The sequence below is a fragment of the Esox lucius genome, chromosome 20, assembly GCF_011004845.1.
Source record: "Esox lucius isolate fEsoLuc1 chromosome 20, fEsoLuc1.pri, whole genome shotgun sequence".
In the NCBI taxonomy this organism is placed as follows: domain Eukaryota; kingdom Metazoa; phylum Chordata; class Actinopteri; order Esociformes; family Esocidae; genus Esox; species Esox lucius.
The window spans coordinates 19,167,046-19,186,342 of record NC_047588.1 but is presented as its reverse complement, the minus strand read 5'-3'; the positions used below and the strand labels follow the sequence as shown (position 1 = coordinate 19,186,342).

General features: G+C 46.9%; 2 protein-coding genes across 6 annotated transcripts; both read left to right on the top strand.

Moving 5' to 3' along the window:
* Positions 1-106: 106 nt before the first annotated feature.
* On the top strand, positions 107-5,318 carry tubb5 (tubulin, beta 5). Of its 2 annotated transcripts, XR_002195743.3 has the most exons (6): positions 107-225; positions 2,737-2,845; positions 3,043-3,153; positions 3,383-3,627; positions 4,027-4,154; positions 4,328-4,415. XR_002195743.3 is itself a non-coding variant. In XM_010885238.5 (5 exons), the coding sequence occupies exons 1-5, from the start codon at positions 169-171 to the stop codon at positions 5,144-5,146; spliced, it is 1,341 nt and encodes a 446-aa protein (XP_010883540.1). In that variant the 5' UTR covers positions 107-168; the 3' UTR covers positions 5,147-5,318. The 2 variants fall into 2 exon arrangements, 1 of the variants encoding a protein (XP_010883540.1); XM_010885238.5 differs by lacking the exon at positions 4,027-4,154 and having other exon boundaries at positions 4,328-5,318.
* Positions 5,319-6,639: 1,321 nt separating this feature from the next.
* On the top strand, positions 6,640-19,297 carry mdc1 (mediator of DNA damage checkpoint 1). Of its 4 annotated transcripts, none has more exons than XM_034288793.1 (11): positions 6,640-6,725; positions 7,944-8,081; positions 8,288-8,911; positions 9,054-9,132; positions 9,262-10,535; positions 10,815-11,823; positions 11,956-14,236; positions 14,630-14,776; positions 17,475-17,657; positions 17,794-17,919; positions 18,454-19,297. In XM_034288793.1, exons 2-11 carry the CDS (start codon positions 7,949-7,951, stop codon positions 18,757-18,759), a joined length of 6,162 nt encoding a protein of 2,053 aa, XP_034144684.1. In that variant the 5' UTR covers positions 6,640-6,725; positions 7,944-7,948; the 3' UTR covers positions 18,760-19,297. The 4 variants fall into 4 exon arrangements, with proteins under 4 accessions (XP_034144684.1, XP_034144685.1, XP_034144683.1 ...); XM_034288794.1 differs by having other exon boundaries at positions 10,815-11,957; positions 12,210-14,236; XM_034288792.1 differs by having other exon boundaries at positions 10,815-12,117; positions 12,208-14,236.

The following is a 19,297-nucleotide window of genomic DNA, read 5'->3' as shown; positions in this document are numbered from 1 at the left end:
ACACTGCTGCCAAGCCAATCTTTAAGTCAGCAGACGCTCCAGCCTCGCTCTGGTTCCAGTCCCAGGGTATAAAAGCATTGTCCACCGTACTTCGGGTGGTAAAGCTTGAGGGTGGTGCGGGTGAGGGTCTATTGTCTCGTTTGTGTCTCCAATCTTTTGCTAGTCAATATGAGGGAAATCGTGCACATCCAAGCCGGCCAATGTGGTAACCAGATCGGTGCCAAGGTAAAAAAATATATATATTTAATATCGTTTGTTTTATTCCATTGTGGTCTTATCTTTCTGGTGTAACCTTTCTATTGACGTGATACATTGTAGGGTATAGCGTGTTGACAGCTAGTATGCTCTGATCTTTAACCTCATCGCTAAAGTGGTGTATGTTTTTTTTAAGCCAAATCACAAATCCCTTCACCCTGAGAAATAAAACAGCACTGGTTCGGATAAATTCTTTTTTTATTTTTATTAAAGTCTATAATCCTGAGCTGATTTTAAGGTATGCATAACTTAAAATTAATAATGGAAAATGACTTTGCTCCCTATCCCTAAGCTATAAGCAATAAGTATTGTATAATGTAGCCTTTAGAAATGTTCTTTCATACACTATGTAGACTTTGTTGGATGTGTATAGTCGGACATTATTTTAAGTATTTTAACTATACTATGAATACGGATTACAATGAATGGGCTATTACAATCTTTTTTATATGGGGTTCTCTGGCTGTGAGAAGGGATTCCTTACACAGTCGGGCGTGTCTGCGGTTCCAGACTGAATCAAAGGTGCTTTCTTATTATTGTCTAAAATCTATTCTTCACATACCACAGACTGTAAAAGCCTGCATCAGTGAATTTCTATGAAAAGCTTCTATGAAACTTACATTTAAGAAAATGACATCTGCGTAGCATGTTAGGCAGAGACATATTAATTAAATGTTTTCCTTCAGATATTTGTTGGATATATTGATTAGATGTATTCATGCAGCCTTTGAATGTAGACTGACCAGTGTTCCATTGTTTGCAGAGGTATAGAGATGGGTGGGGCATATAGGCCTAATTTAGAATGAGGTTTCCTGATTAAAATACTCAAATCTGAGGGGGCTTTAAGCTGTTTTTCCACAACATGAAAAAAGACATTCCTTTGTCCTCTTTGAAATAATATTTTTCTTTTGTCTGATGATTGATGTTAGCGGTCCCTTTTTCACAATAAGCCTTGAAAATCAAAACCCTAACAAGTGTCCCATATATAGGTGAAAGTCTTTGACAGTCTTTCTAGTTGATAGAACGGAGGACACACTATGGAGTCAGACAAATCTATAAATTTTTTGCTGTATCACAAGCATTGCCATGACTACCTCAGCTTCTAACATGAGTTGAATAATGTCCACAGGACTAAATTAGCACTGCCTGCCTCTTCCCAATCAATACATTTCCAAAACGAATTAGTGATGGAGTGGGGGAGTGGGGGAGTGGGGGAGGGACACAGCCAGGGAGCAAACCAGAGGATGAAATCACTGGGTTCAACACAGATTTAATCTGACATGACAAGAGAGAACATTTACACTGGAATAAATGCTTCAGTAGCATATGCAACACATGTAATGCATTTGATTCTTTTGGATGAATATATGTTAATAACACCAACACTGGAAACAACATGTAAATTGAGTTGAAGCCATAAGATTGTGGTGAATTAGGATCAGGGTGTGGCACTGTCCATTCTACTGGCCCTTGTCTCCATCATTTCAAAGCTCTTATTCTGAATCCTCCCTATCATGGCTGTCCCTCATCTTTTCCTCCTCTGACCCAATGTCTTATTTGGTCTGTCACTTTATCACCGGATCAGGTAGCTAAATTCAGCTTTCCCCCTCCACTAATGTTTCTTTCGATCAATCACAGCACATCTTTTCACATCAAGTCTTATTCAGAGTGAATTGGTCAAAGGATAAGTAATAAGAAATGGGATGATCATTATCAATGCAAAATGTGCAGTGTGCAGTATTCTGCCCTTCTAATTCTCTGACCTGTTGGAATAGTAAGCATTTCACTGCCAGTCTATACCCGTTTATGCAGCATGTGACACATACAATTTGATTTGATACCAAAAGACAAGTGTGTGTGTTTCATCCTACTTTTTTTTCTTGTACTTTTTATCTATTAGATTAAGGTCACTTGGTCATACTGTCTCAGCCTATGTGGTCTATGTTATCCTTTATCCTTTTGTATATTCACTCCAAACAGCTGAGTACCCTCAAATCGCTTGTTACTACTTAGCTGAAATATAGGCTGTTTATCCAGATTACCCCAAATCCTCCCCTAATGCTGCTAGTCACACAATATCTGCTTGGACATCAACATAAACACTGTCTTAAACAGAAGGTCATGCAAAACACACACACACACACACGCACACTCACACACTCCTCATGGGGTGAACTACACATGAATACAGATCCACAGATGATCCGCTTCCTCAAAGAACTCTGACTGCCAGCAAATGGATTTAATTTTCTCATTTGGTTAAGTAAAAATGTGTTGGACCTTGAGGTTCTCCTCCCCTCATGTTACATTTTAGAGGCCATTTAGTTACCATCTATTCATATTTAAATGGAGCAAGCTATGGTGTTCAACTTGGTTCGGTGAGCCTTGTTTTTATTACATGCTACAGGAAGAGGGGGACGCCATACCTCTGTTTATAAACCTTGGGAAACTGATAAGAGGTTGTCCATTTTGTGTCTGTAGTTCTGGGAGGTGATCAGCGATGAGCACGGAATTGACCCCACGGGGACCTACCATGGAGACAGCGACCTGCAGCTGGACAGAATTAGTGTCTACTACAACGAAGCAACAGGTACTACACCTCTTCATCCGTAATTAGGATCCTGACACATTTTGATATATTAGCATACTTCACACAGGCTATTCTGGAGAGTTCATAGTTCATAGAGGTTTTTAGTAGTAGTGTCCTGCCGCATTCAGTCGGTGGTTCTTCAACCAACTCCCATGTGTCTGTTTCTCTGGTTCCATCTCAATCTCTCGCCTGTGGAGGTGGGAAATATGTACCCAGAGCCATCCTAGTGGACCTTGAGCCTGGCACCATGGACTCTGTGAGGTCTGGACCCTTTGGACAGATCTTCAGGCCAGACAACTTTGTGTTTGGTAGGTGGTCCACCGGCGCATGGACAGGAGTATATATAAAGGGAAATAATTCATCTAATATTTATCTAAATATAACCCTAAAACTGTTTTCTTTCTGAGGGAGTAAGAAGAGTAATTCAATCATTTCTTGGCGGTGGGGGTTATTTGGCAGATTAGGTCTATTACTGTTTGTTTCATATACAGTATGAGATGCATGTATTCTATCATTCCCTATCTTCTCTCCCTTCAGGTCAGAGTGGTGCTGGTAATAACTGGGCCAAGGGCCACTACACAGAAGGAGCAGAGCTCGTGGACTCTGTCCTGGATGTCGTCCGAAAAGAGTCTGAGAGCTGTGACTGCCTACAGGGCTTCCAACTCACCCACTCTCTAGGTGGGGGAACTGGCTCTGGCATGGGCACCCTGCTCATCAGTAAGATCAGAGAGGAGTACCCTGACCGCATCATGAACACCTTCAGCGTAGTGCCCTCCCCTAAGGTACTGCCATCATCTGTTCTGTCTCTTTGGTCTCCTGCAGCCATTTGTCCGATTAATCATATGTACAGGAGAGACATGTGGAATGGACACTGAACCCTGGTGGATGTTTTATTAAAGTATTTGGCAGAAGAGGAGAGGGGAATAGCAAAATAATACAAACCCCTCTCTTGGTGTGTCCGTCATCTTCGGGACAGCCTCCCAGGGGCATTTTGGGGGTAATGGGAACAGGCGTTCATAGACTCGGCGGCCACTGTGCCCTCCATCTCTTGGCTGTCTTCCTCCACGTCCATAGAGCAGCGTTCCCTGTCCTTGCATCTTCTGTAGCCTCTTTAATTTCGGCCTTGGCCTAAGCTCTTCCTTGGGAGCCCTTAAATACCTCCCCTGATGATGTTCCCATAGGAGGCAGGCGTGCAGGTGCGGGGCTAGAGCTGCTGGCTGCCCCCCGGAAGGTTCCATTTTGGAGCATTGGTGCAACACAGATTCAACGGGTGCAGTCGTGTTTGCACCACAAATATAATGAGTAAACTGTAAACATGTGTTTGCTTCAAATGTCTGTTCAAGTATTTGCTTTTATGTATTTACAAATATGTATTATTTAAAGTCTTTTTTCTTCTTGGTTCATTTTGTAGCCCTGCAGAAAAGAAATCCTAAGTGAAAAGGCTAACAGATTCCTCTAAAAGAACCCTCTATCTCTCTCTAGGTATCAGATACGGTGGTGGAGCCCTACAACGCTACCCTCTCTGTCCACCAGCTGGTAGAAAATACCGACGAGACCTACTGCATCGACAACGAGGCCCTCTATGACATTTGCTTCCGCACACTCAAACTGACCACGCCCACCTACGGAGACCTCAACCACCTGGTGTCGGCCACCATGAGCGGGGTCACCACCTGCCTTCGTTTCCCCGGCCAGCTCAACGCCGACCTCCGCAAACTGGCCGTCAACATGGTGCCCTTCCCTCGCCTGCACTTCTTCATGCCCGGCTTTGCCCCCCTCACCAGCAGGGGGAGCCAGCAGTATCGCGCCCTCACCGTGCCCGAGCTCACCCAGCAGGTGTTCGACGCTAAAAACATGATGGCCGCCTGTGACCCGCGCCACGGCCGCTACCTGACTGTGGCTGCGGTGTTCCGAGGTCGTATGTCCATGAAGGAGGTGGACGAGCAGATGCTCAATATCCAGAACAAGAACAGCAGCTACTTTGTGGAGTGGATCCCTAACAACGTGAAGACGGCCGTCTGTGACATCCCGCCGCGGGGTCTTAAAATGGCCGTCACCTTCATCGGCAACAGCACGGCCATCCAGGAGCTGTTCAAGCGCATCTCGGAGCAGTTCACCGCCATGTTCCGCCGCAAGGCCTTCCTGCACTGGTACACCGGGGAGGGCATGGACGAGATGGAGTTCACCGAGGCCGAGAGCAACATGAACGACCTGGTGTCAGAGTACCAGCAGTACCAGGACGCCACCACTGAAGAGGAGGGAGAGTTTGAGGAGGAGGCTGACGATGATGATGATGCTTGAAGATGGTGTTTGAAAGATAGGGATTGTATTTAAAGGGCCAAATGATTCCTTTAATTACTTGAAACATAAACACTAAATAAAACTTAGAAGTGTAGAATTTGATGAAGGGGATTTTATAGTATAGTACACACACAACCATTGTGAAAGCAAATAAATACATTTCCCAAATGAAGATCTCTTGTCAAGTTCTCATTCTGCCTGTGCCAATAGACATATTGTTTGAAATAGATATCAGGTTAGCTGTATGGTATCTGTGTTTAAGATAAACTTGGGGTGTTTTGAGACACAGAAGTTTGGAATCACTAGTCTTTGTCCTTGTGCCATCAAACCCTTGCAACTTATCCATAATGCAATAGCCTGTCAGCCACTCAACCTTCCGAAGTTCTCTCCTGTCATCTCACAGCCCTTTACACTCATCCGGCTTCAAGTTGAAGCTCACATCCTCTACAAGACCATACTGCCTACAAACTAGCAAGGTGAACTGACCCTCCTTAACTTCTAGAAATGCACAAACTCTACATTCTTACCCAAGTTCTTGGTTTGGCCACTTCTGGTCTCTTAGCTGTCCAATGCCTATGGGAAGGCAGCTCCAACTCAATCCAGTCTTCCCTGCTAGGGCACTTTATCCAAACTTCTTTAAGTGTATGTAAATAAGCCAATCAGCATTCAAAATTTGAACCAGCTCGCTAATAAATGTGTTTTATGAACCAGGTGGTTGAAATACTAATTTGAACATACCCTGCCAATATATGAGACTGTATACCAAGTGTGTGACATTACATCACCTTTTACGGCCATCGGTTTGTGTTTGCCAACACACCATGGCAACGTGCTCTGCTGTGTCCTGCCTAATAACAGCTCTTAGCTTGGTATAATGTCCATGTACCCCGCGTACTTGAGCATTGTTTCCTAAAATTACAATATTTAAAGTTTTAAGGCATGCAGACATTTTATGTATACTGTATAGCAAATATAATTGCTTGGACACAGCCCTTAATCTGGTATGCTGGTAATATAGGCATTTTATTGCTATATAACAGATGATTTATTACTATATAAGTAATTTAGGAAATCGTTAAAAAAAAGGTGATTCGTTCACAGCTTTCTCATGCATGCATGATTTGTAATACATAAAAATGAATATATTGAGCATTGCATGAAAAAACTAAATGATCATAAAATGAACAAAGGAAGGTGAAATTACCGTTGCACTCATAGATACAAAGCATAATGTTCTATTATCTGTGGTTGCACTACTGATGCAGAAGACACCTAATTCCGAACTATCTGCATTAACTAACATTCTCCCCCAAAAAGAGAAGCCTTTCAGTTGGTATCAATCGCATGTAACACTCGCCTATTAATTTAAGTAAGAGAAATATTTTAACACAATTTTCACGTCCAATCAAATCCTTCGTTATAATGAGGCCGGTTCTTTTCACCTAGAAGACAAAACCAATGCAAACTGACCAATAATACCCGGCCAATAATCTCATGAACACACCCACCAAAGGCGGGCAGATTTTCTACCGGATATACACAAAGCTCTTCTTCTTCGTATTTGGGTAAGAGTTGCGAGGTAAGTGTAGCTTTTGTTGTAAAAAGCAAGAATATCCGAAAATAAATCTATTGTAACCCATAAAAATGACTTAATGTAAACAAATTGAATGTGTAGTTGAAAAAAAATGTCAGGAGTATGTTTTATTAAACCGGTGTTTTGGGATCCCTTATAGAAACAACCTTTGGCTTCGTTGCCCTAATGTTGTGCACGAGCATGTCCCAAATGTGGACTGGATTTGCTTAACTGCTACTGTACTTCACTTTTCTGCGTTGTGGACTGAATTGCTGTAGACTTGGAAAGTGAGGTTCCGGAAGTGAAATAGCCATTGTTTTGAGCCAAAGAGATACAACCCCGTTTCCCAAAAAGTTGGGACGCTGTGTAAAATGCAAATAAAAACAGAATACAATGATGTGCATATCATTAATCCCAATATTGAATAGAAAATAGTACAAATACAACATATATAATGTTAAAAATATTGTTTTTGGAAAAATACATTTTGAATTTGATGCCAGCAACACGTTTCAGAAATGTTGGGCCAGGGTCATGTTTATCACTGTACAATGGCGTAGGTTTGTATTGTATATTGGGTGTGGTGGGGGGGGGAGGGGGGTCAATAATGTTTCATAATGTCCCAAATGTTTTCGATGGGTCATAGGTCTGGACTGCAGGCAGGCCAGTTTAGCACCCAGATTCTTACTACAGAGCCATGCTGTTGTAATACGTGTAGATTGTGGTTTGGCATTGTCTTGCTGAAATAAGCCAGGCCTTCCCTGAAAAATATGTATTCTGGATGGCAGCATATCTTGCTCCAAAACCTATATATATTGTTCAGCATTAATGGTGCCTTCACAGATGTGCAAGTTGTTCATTCCATGTGCACTAATGCATCCCCATACCATCACAGATGCTGGCTTTTGAACTGTGCGCTGATAATCTGAATGGTCCTTCTCCTCTTTAGCCCGGTGTATTTGTCATCCATGATTCCCAAAAATAATTTCACATTTTGATTCGTTAGACCATAGGACAGTTTTCTACTTCATAAATGAACAGCGTTTCTGGATCTTGTTTATATATTGTTTTGACCACAGACAAGTGTTTTCGGAGGTGTTCCTGAGCCCATGCAGTGATTTCAATTACAGACTAAGGTCTGTTTTTTTTTTCAGTACCGCTCTGCTAGTTTAGCTGGCTGACTTTCTCTCCTGTAATGTTTTCTCTCCCTCTGATTCACTTTAGATTGAATGGAGGCAACACAGCTGATTGGTGATTCGATTTTGGAGGAAGAGGAGGAAAATGGAGGGAGAAGAAAAGATAGGGAAGGACAGCCACTTGCCAAACTCATGGTGTTGAAAAATGAGCACATCCCAGAGACTGGTAAATAGACCATTGTTGTGAATTTGCAAGACTTTTTACTCGCAAACCTTTTCAGATATGTCCAGATCATGTTTTCTATTGTTGTGTTGCATGCATTTTTAAATGTTTTAAACAATACGTGTTTGAAGTCTTGTTTTGGTTTATGACATGTTTGTATTTGCTACATATAACAGTATTTTATTGAACCCCCTCCTCCCTTTTCACAGAGCTGCTTCTCTACCGTGGAGAGAATGTGATGGGTCGTGACCCAGACTGCTGTTCCCTGACACTCCTGGCCCCATCTGTATCCAAACGGCATGCAGTCATCTCAATCTCTGTGTTCCGCGGCAACCGCCGGCCTTGCAAAATTGTCGGCGTTGAGATGGAGGCTTTGGTGTGGGACCTCGGGAGCATGAATGGGTCGAGGAAGGGCCGGACCAAATTGACCCCTCACGTCCGCTATGCTCTGACTGAGGGAGACGTTCTGGTACTGGCTGACATCCCCTGCCAGTATGTCACTGTAGACAAGAGCGCAGGACAGGAGGATGTTAGGAGCCTGACTATCAGAGACTCTCGTAGGTTAATGGGGACCGAGCCGGAGCTCCTAGAAAGCCCCAGCCCAAGGAGACGTGGTCTGGGGCGAGAGACTGGCACCGCCGTGAGACAGACTCAGGGTGGAGTCATTGGACAGCTGGAGACTCCATCATCAACAGAGCTGGGCGGAGAGGCTAAAACTACATCCAGGACCAAGCCCCTGTCATTTGAACAAACCCCCACACAGTCTGAAAAGATTTTGGTTGCTGATTCTGAGTCCGACTCTGACGGAGAACGAGATGTACGGCGAGACAAAAGTATGTTATTTGGTGAATGATGTTGGTTATTTAAGGTGATGACATTTGCTGTATTCTCAACAGTTCATGGGGCTCTGATCCAGCCGTTCTCTATGTTCTAAATCCCTCTAATGTATCCTCTTTTCTCCTCTGTCTCCCTTAGTGTCTAATTCTGACTCGCATTTGTCCAGTCCCACCTGTTCAGAATTCCTGAGTCCAACAAGCAAAGTAATTCCAGAGAGGTAAAGATCCCTGAATGCCCACTTCAGTTTTCTAACATCGTCACTGAATCCCAAACTGTTGAAAATTTTATACTGAATATATATGATACGATTGTGATGTGTATTCTGTGGTCTTTCCTAACATCTCAGTGAGGACGAGAGCCCCATCACTCCCCGCTCTGCTAAAGACACACCCAGTAAACAAGTGACTGTCAGTGAGGAGGACACAGAGGTGGATGACAGGCAGCAGACCAGGAAACGAAGAGCGCCGATGATCTGGGAAGACAGTGAAGAAGAAGAAGAAGAGGCGAGGGAAGACAAAGGGTCCCCAGGAGAGAAAGAAACGGTGACAGTCAGAACAGGAGCGCAGGATGTTTCTAGAAAGGTAGCAGACCAGGTGGGTCCGGCTGATAGAGTTGGCGGGTCTACATCAGAACCCGCCTGTCCCACAGAGAGCAGGCCCGCGCTCAGCATAGATAGTGACACGGACGTTGAGGGAGATGAGGAGGGAGGGCTGTCTGCACCTGTAACCCGCGTGGAGGCCCCCGCCACAACCCGCGTGGAGGCCCCCGCCACAACCCGCCCGGAGCCTGGCCTGCTCCACACGGAGAGCCACCCTGACGCCGAGGAAGGGGCCACTGCAGGGCGGGACTCTAACCTAATGTTGTCTGGCGCCGATCTGGACAGGAGACCAGTAGGCGGGGTGCCAGCCGTGCAGCCGGCAGGTCCGCACCGGGATGGTGACGCCGGCGCTGATGCTGCTACCGTGTTGGTGTCCCCTGTGTCTAACCGGGGTCAGAATCCAGGCGCGTCTGTGGTGCAGCCAGTGGAACTCAGCCTGGACAGTGACACTGACGTAGAAGAAGACACAAACCCTCCGGAATCGGTTTCTAGTGGAATCAGGACAGCCAAGGCTGTTCACCAGGATGTACTTCTAGGCTCTGATACAGAAGAAGACGAGCCTTTCTCCCCAGCCAGCAGTAAAACAGCAGCGCTTCTTAATCCACAATCCACTGTAGGAGCTGCTGCTGCGCTGGAGATCAGGTCTGACAGTGAGACGGAACCAGAGGAGGACGCCACCCCTCCTCCATTAGCCGCGACAACGTCCACCAGAACTCTTGCCAAGGCAGCATCTCTGCGGTCTCAGGACTCTGATGCTGACACTGATGTGGAGGATGAGAGGTTGGGTCCTGAAGCAGAGCTGGTCCCAGAGTCCGGTCTCAGCCACCCCACTGACTTCAGGATGGACAGTGACACAGATGTGGAGGAGGATGAGGATGAGGGTGGACCAGGGGAAATGGGCTGGACCGGGAAGGGGGCAGCTTTACCCAGCTCTCAACAGAAGTGCTCCACCCCTTTGGCATCATCGGCACAAGAGGTGATGGACACTCAGGACTTCTCCAGTCTCTTAGACCCCTTCAGGCGTAAGTCAAGGTTTATATGTGTCCAAAATGCCAACGTTTCCCCTAAATGGTACACAACATCTGACCTGGTCCCTTTCGGTTGCCATTTGGGACCCAGAGACTTTATGCTTCCAGATCTTTTGTTCAGGGTACTGATTACCTGAGCGTTTATATAGTTTAAGATAAAACATTTTCAACAGAGGCTGTGATTGGGTCTCCTGGGTGGCCCATTATTCTAATGCTGTGTCCATCACAGTGTGGGTAATATAAACCTGCCTGACTTGTCTGTTCTCTCCTCAGGGCCTGCTCTCCCTCCTGTGTCGAGGCCCAGCCTTACCTTCCAGTCATCCCCCTCTGCGTCCGACAGCCCAAAGGACGAGGACATTGTGGTGGCTGAGACCCAGTCGTTCGTGTTGGAGGGCCGAGGCCAGGAGCATCAGGGCAGTATGGACCCCACCCTTGAGGCCACTCAGCCCTTCCATCTGGGTCTGTCGGACAGCAGCCACCTCCAGACCCAGGCTCAGGACCAAGCCACAGAAAGCCCTCCGGAAGGGGAGCTGGAGGCCACCCAGGACTATGGAGCTGTGGCTCGGGTGCCCGCTCAGTCATCCAGGCTGTGGGCCACAGAGAGTACCCAGGCTGCTAGCCTCGCAGATGGGGATTCTGACCTAGAGGCAACACTGGAATATGGATCTGAAGGGGGCAGCGAGGGGTCTGGCCCTGGCCGAAGGTCTGCAGCGTGTGGGGGGGACAGGCGGGAGGACTTTGCCCTGGAGGCCACGCAAGCTTATGCTAACCAGCCATGCAATGACACGGAGGAGGAGGAGACACAGCCCTTGGATTTCCCCACTAAGTTCTGCGTTGCTACAGCTGAAACCATGCGCATGTCTGCCAATGAGGAAGAGGAGGAGTATGAGAGAGAAGATTTGGTTGGAGCAAAGCCATCAACTCCATTGAGGAGAGGGAGAACGAGGGAGCAGGAGACCCGGGCAGATGTGGTGCTGACCGATCAATTCGTTACCACAGCTCAAACTCTGGAGATGGTTCAGGAGACTGATCCTGAAGAGGAAGAGGAGGAAACCAAAGCGTACTCGACTAGAAGAGGACAGTCCCAGCAATACAGCGTAGAAAAGCGGGACACCCAGGCTGTTAGCTCCTATCTCTACACTGCTGAAACCCTGCCCGTGTTTACCGCTGATGATGATGATGTTGACGAAGAAGATCCCAGAAGGTCCCGGAGTGGGAGAGTGGAAGAGATCCACACCAGCTCTCACATCTCCACTGCTGAAACCCAGCCCATATTTACCGCTCATGATGATGATGATGAAGAACCCAGAATGTCCCAGAGTGGGAGAGTGGAAGAGATCCACACCAGCTCTCACATCTCCACTGCTGAAACCCAGCCCATATTTACCGGTCATGATGATGATGATGATGATGATGATCATGATGATGATGATGAAGAACCCAGAAGATCCCAGAGTGGGGGAGTGGAAGAGATCCACACCTGCTCTCACATCTCCACTGCTGAAACCCAGCCCATCTCCACTGCTGAAACCCAGCCCATATTTACCGCTCATGATGATGATGATGATGATGATGAAGAACCCAGAAGATCCCAGAGTGGGGGAGTGGAAGAGATCCACACCTGCTCTCACATCTCCACTGCTGAAACCCAGCCCATATTTACCGCTCATGATGATGATGATGATGATGATGAAAAGAAGGACACCAAAGAGAAGAGATGTGCCGAGACTGTGAACAGCGGTGACATCAGAGTACAAGGAGTAGATGAGAGCTCTGAGTCTCCTAAAAGACAGACAAGAGGGAAAGGGAAGGCTATGATGTCACTGAGAGGGGGGAGGAGACAGAAAGTGTTGCCTGAGGAGAAAGAGCAGGATGAAGAGGAGACAGAAGTGGTTGAGCAGGGGAGGAGAGGAAGAGGAAAGAGTGTGACACAGATGAAAGTGGAGGAGGACACAAACCGAAATGAGAGGGTCCAGAAGGAGAAGCAGCTTGAAGATGAGCGGGAAAGTGTGGAAAAAGAAGAAACCGAAAGGATGGAGGAGAAAAAGAAACAGGAGGAAATAGTGAGACTTGAAAAAGACAGGGAGAAACAAGACAGAATGAAGCGAGAAAGAACAGAGCGAAAAGAACAAGTGGAGTGCAAGAGAGCCAAAAGACTTGAGAAAGAGACAATGGAGAGAGAAGAGAAAGAAAGAATAGAGAGGGAGATTTGTGAAAGAGAAGAGAAGGAGAGACTGGATGAAGAAAGGAAGGAAAAGAAGGATAAAGAGCAGTTAGACTGGGAAATCAAGGAAAGAGAAATGAAAGACAAACTAGAGTGTGAGAAAAAGAACAGAAAGAAGCAGGGAGGTGAAATTGCAGTGTCTAAGAGACTGAAGATGGAACAGATGGAAGATAAAGCAACGCAAGAAAGTGAGAAAGAACACAAACGGGGGGAAAAAGAAGAAGCAAAAAATGAACCCGAAACCATGAAAGGGCGCCGAGCGTCCTCCAGGAGAGTCAGTGCACATCCTACCAACATAAAACCAAACTGTGACCAGGACATTCCATGCCGTGACTCCAAACCAGCCCTAGCCAATACAGCCAGAACTCACTCTAACAGAACTCACTCTAACTCTGAAAGAGCCACATCCAGTGTGGGGACCCAGGGGACCAGCGTTAGGGAGCGAGACAGAGGGGGGAGGAAAACCATCGTCTCCAGCCTCTCAGAGATAGTCAGTGACACCCCCACCCGGAGCAGCGCCAGGAGGATGGCGGTGGGGCCAGCAGTGGCGCCTTCTGCTGTCGTGGAGGTCACGGTGCAGGACGTTCTCTCCAGTAAGGAAGGGGTTGCCTGGAGAACGCGCTCCCGCTCCAGTTCCACCAGCTCCCTCAAATCTGATGTCTCCACCACGAGTGTGGCTAGTGTGAACTCCCAGAGCAGGGGGAGGAAGACTGAGACGGGAGGAAGGGGGAGGAAGACTGAGACGGGAGGAAGGGGGAGGAAGACTGAGACGGGGGGAAGAGGGAGGAAGACTGAGACGGGGGGAAGAGGGAGGAAGGCTGAGACGGACCCTCCTAGCGAGCAGCCGGCAGGCTCCAAGGCTACGCAAGACAGAAGTCAGAAAGTGGAGGACCCAGCTCCAGGCCCTGAGATGGAGCAGAAGGAGGCTGGAGATACCACTAGAGGGCGTAGGAGAACAGCTAAATCCAGGAAGTCAGACCCTATAGTAGCAGAGGAAGAAAAGTTTCCAGCCCAGATAACGGAGGACCCTGCTAGTGGAGGGAGAGGTAGGGGCCGAAGAGGCAAGACAGACACCCCTCCTGGACCCACCGCTGTGCACCCCGATGAAGGAGAGACATCTAAATCAGATGGTCGGAGGAAGAAGAGGGAGCTGGAAGAGGAGGAGGACGTCCAGAGTGGATTTAAAGTTCCTCGGGTCAAAGCTGATGTTCAGAGGGGAGCAAGACGTGGGACAGCAGAGGAGACGAAGGACATGGAGAAACCTGCATCCCCTCTGGTGAAGAGGGGCAGAGCCTCCACTGCCCAGAGGAAAGGGTCGGCAGTGGAGGAGACGAGTCTGGAAGGAGGGAGGGAGAAAACTGCAGAGGCTGATACTGTGCAGAAGAAAGCCCCAGGCAGGCAGTCACTAACTCGGATAAGGAAGGAAGCCCTGACTGAGAATGTGGCCCCTAGTCCCATGGACCTAGAGCAGGTCAGCCAGGCAACTTGTTTAAGTTCTCCTTCTAGTTCCTTCTCAGAGACAATCCTCTCCTCTCACTCCTCTCTCTGTCCTCTGACTGTCCTCCCACTGTCCACTTATTTGGAGGCTCTTACCTGTGTTTTCCCTCTAATAGACAATTAACATCATTATTGATTCCTCTCTCTGTCTCTGTCCAACTCTTTCTCACTCTCTTTGTCTCTCCCTCTCTGTCGCTCTTTGTTTTCTCAGCCATTAAAGTGTTTTGACATAACCAAGTCTGAGGAATATGAGTATCAAGCCTCTGCATCGCCTGCCCTAATAATGAATGAAGTGTTTGTATGTTGAGGCCTGTTAGTTCCTATGCACCATTAGTGTCTGTCTGACTGATATTCTGTCTCTCCACAGAGCCCTACAGGTAAGGGCAAAGGCAAGAGGAGCTCCTCAGTTGACATGTCTACTGTAGCCAAGACCCCTCGCTCCTCCTTGCCCTCCCCCCTGTCCTCCCTCTCTCCTGGGACAATGGGGACTAGGGCCCTCTGCAACACCTATAAGGTAAGCTAATGACTGTGCACAAATGTGTCTATGCACTAACGCATTACATATCTGGTGACCAGGCGTGTATGTGTGTCTAGACAGTTAAATTCTATAGACTTCATTGTCATTGGAAAGTTAAAGTACATTGCTCAAAATGAACACTTAAATCACACATCAGATCACGATGAACAAAATATATTTAAGATCAAAATCTTTACTGTACATTGTGTAATTTGTTGAGAACAAAGTGATGTAACAATAGTCAATGGAAACCAAAATCACCAACCGATTGAGGGCTGGACTCCAACTCCAACTGAAAATCTAAGTAAACAATTGAAATCACAGGCTGTTCCAACTTGCATTAATTTCATCACGGAAACTAGGGCTGCACGATATATCGTTTCAGCATCGGCATTGCGATGTACGCATCCCCAATAGTCACCTCGCAGAACGTGTGATTTAGTAAGGTAAACATATATCAGTCTACAATATATATTTATTTCAAATGGAAAACCAGCATTATATCTGTCTGATATAACATAATTTACACCGGTTTATGGGTTATTGGATACACAGTTTATTATAATAATAATTATTATTTTAAACATGGAGTTCGTTGCTGCACTTGGTTGACATACAGACTCTGCTTGCGTGTGACGAACTGATGTGCCTGTACGCCCTCCCGACAACGTCTGGGCATGCTCCTGATGAGACGGAGGATGGTGTCCTGGGTCTCCTCCCAGACCTGCTTCAGGGCATCAGTGAGCTCCTGGACAGTCTGGCGCTACATGGTGGCGTCGGATGAACCGATACATAACGTCCCAGAGGTTCTCAACTGGATTCAGGTCTGGGGAACATGAGGGCCAGTCAGTGGCATCAATGCCTTCGTCACCCAGGAACAGCCTACACAGTCTGGACACATGAGGCCGGGCCTTGTCCTGCACCAGGAGGAACCCACGGCCCACTGCACCAGCGTAAGGTCTGACGATGGGTCTGAGGATTTCATCCTGGTATGACAGCAGTCAGGGGACCGTTGGCTAGCATGTGGAGGTCTGTGTGACCCTCCAAGTATATGCCTCCCCAAACCATCACTGAACCACCGCCAAACCAGTCATGCTGGATGCAGGCAGCATAACGTTTACTATGCATCACCAGGCACTTTCATGTCTGTCACATGCTCAATGTGAACCTGCTATCATCTATGAAGAGGATGGGGGACAATGGCAGGCCTGCCAATTCTGGTGTTCTCTGGTGAATGCCAATCTAGCTGCATGGTGCTGGGCTGTGAGCACAGGTCCCACTAGAGGATGTTGGGCCCTCATGCCACCCTCATGGAGTCTGTTTCTGACACTTTGGTCAGAAACATGCAGAGCAGCTTCTCACTGGAGGTCATTTTGTAGGGCTCTGGCAGTGCTCCTCCTGTTCCTCCTTGTACAAAGAAGCAGATAACAGTCCTGCTGCTGGGTTGATTCCCTACTACGGCCATGTCCAGCTCTCCTTGTGTAACGGCCCGTCTCCTGGTATCTCCTCCATGCTCTTGATACTATATTGGGAGCAAACCTTCTTGCGACAGCACATATGGATGTGCTATCGTGGAGGAGCTGGACTACCTGTGCAACCTGAATGGGCTGCAGGTACCACCTTATGTAACCAGTATTTACAAGGACACTAGACACAGTATTTACAAGGACACAAAATTAGAGAAGAATCAGTCAGGAAGCATAAGGAGAGGGCAATTGTCTGTGACCACCACCTGCAAAATCATTCCCTTTTTCGGCGTTGTCTTACTTTTGCCTCTCCAATGCACCTGTTGTCACTTTCATTTGCACCAAAACAGGTGACACTGATTTACAATCGCTTATGCTTCCTAACTGGACAGATTGATATCCCTGAAGTTTAATAACTGTCCTGGTGTTATACTGTGATGATTACATGTTCCCTTAATTTTTTTGTATGGTGTACTTATTTCCAAAGTATGCATGAAATAACTGATAAGTCTGATCAATGGCAGACAGTCAATATTTATACTTATACCATTTCCTCTATTTGACTGAATATACAGATTTAGTTTTTTCATCTAATATATGTTAGATTTTTTCCCCCTCCTCTTATTGATTATTTTGTGACTGGTTATTTTGTGAAAGGAAGCTTCTCTTAGCTCTTGGTAATTTTCACAGTGGAAATGCTGCTCTGTTTCCTCATTTGCCAGGGAGCAGAGGTAACATTACTCACTGTGGCCAGGTTATGCTCGTTGAGTCGGTACATTCTCAATTTCTTTCAGTTTTCTCAGTCAAGATAGTCAGCCACTGTGTATGGCCTGTTCAGAGCCAAATAACATTGGAGTTTACGTTTTCCCCCAATATTTTCTTTTTGTTCAGTTATAATTGGTTTGGGCCAGATTGTCTGAGTCTGGGAACTGAGGGTTGCTTATTTTTAGGTGCTTATAACATGTAATGGCTTTTATATTTGTTGTTTATGTATAATTAATATTGGCAGAATTCTACCATGTTTTATTTTGGGGGTTTTCCTCTGTGTTCTAAGAATTATTTAGCAGAATACAGCATGCACGTTTTCTTCTGATGTTTCTCAGAATTGATTGGTTAAAGGACCCCACACTTCACTTCCATATATGGCATTTGGTCAGTAATTGAATATCACTAAAGTGTTGTTAAGTCTCATGAATGTTGAAACCTGCCCCCCCCCCTTCCATTTCCAGGTGTTGTTCACAGGAGTGGTGGATGAGGAGGGGGAGAAGGTGGTGTGTCGTCTGGGAGGCAGCTTGGCCAAGGGCGTGGCTGACATGACCCACCTGGTGACTGACAGAGTTCGGCGTACTGTCAAGTTCCTGTGTGCTGTGGCCCGCGGGGTGCCCATCGTCACCACTGATTGGCTGGATAAGGTATGCCCCCGCCCCCACACCAGGAAGAGAAGATGGTTGATTGTTAGAGATTGTGACAGAATGAACCACATAATGGGGTTTGTGTTGTAGGCGGTGGTGCTGAGAGGGTAATTACTGTAATAATGCTAACCCACAGAGCGGTAAGGCTGGCTGTTTCCTGTCTACTGACCGCTTCCTGGTGAAGGACAGAGATCAGGAGAATAAGTTCAGCTTCTCCCTGGAGGAATCCCTGAGAATCGCCAGCACACAGCAACTACTACAGGTATTTGCATACGTCATCAGTCCCATTCATGCATGTCTGTTTGAATTATGTCCTGTGCATGCACCTGAGGTGTCCTCCCTCCCCACCCGTAGACCAGGGGCCACATCTCTCTACCCCCCATAGACCAGGCATCACCTCCCTCCCTCCCCACCCATAGACCAGGGGCCACCTCTCTCTACCCCCCATAGACCAGGCATCACCTCCTTCCCCACCCATAGACCAGGGGCCACCTCTCTCTATCCCCCATAGACCAGGCATCACCTCCCTCCCCACCCATAGACCAGGGGCCACCTCTCTCTACCCCCCATAGACCAGGGGCCACCTCTCTCTACCCCCCATAGACCAGGGGCCACCTCTCTCTACCCCCCATAGACCAGGGGCCACCTCTCTCTACCCCCCATAGACCAGGGGCCACCTCTCTCTACCCCCCATAGACCAGGGGCCACCTCTCTCTACCCCCCATAGACCAGGGGCCACCTCTCTCTACCCCCCATAGACCAGAGGTCTCCTCACATTCACCTGTTCTCTCCGTAGGGTTATCACGTCCATGTGACCAGGTCAGTACTACCAGAACCAGCCCAGATGAAAGACATCATCACCTGTAGCGGAGCTCGTTTCCTGCCCAAGATGCCTTCTTCTGAGAAGCCACACACTGTGGTGATATCGTGTGGGCAGGACTGGTCTCTCTGTGCTCCTGCTCTCTCTGCTTCTCTCCCTATTCTCACTGCTGAGTTCCTCCTAACTGGGATATTACAGCAGAGAGTGGACCTGCAAACCCACATCCTCTCAGCTCCCAAACCCCTTACGCAGCCAGGAGGCAGGGGCCGCAACAGAACCTAACAGAGGGCCACAGAAACACTGAGGTCACACGGGCACTAGACAGTTGAGAATGTATTCACTCCAATAAGAAGACCAATCCAAGAGATGGACAAGAAGTCCCATGTTTATGAGGGTAGCGGGAAAATACATGCAAAAAAGGCTCCGAATGGATTTGTTTGTTTAAAGATATATCATAAGTGAACAGAGGCTGAGCAGTACATAAGAAAATTTGACAGTCTATCCCAGTCTTCTGTATTTAAGCGAGAGAGACAAATAAGAGTAATATCTCTCCCTCTATCATGTCTTATCTTTTATCTGTCTTTTTTCTCTTGTATCACAGTGTTAATGGTCAATTTTCTTTCTCCCTCTATATTTATATTGATTTAATAGGCCTCTCCTTGTATAAAAAAGAATATTGTATAGTGACTATTTTATCCATGAGACAAATTAGTAAGACAAATGTCCTTACTGATTGTTTTAATGCTGCTTTTCCATCTGCCTCCATATATGTATGGCCAAGAGTAAAATGTCTTCTGACCAATAAACCTTTTGTACTGGG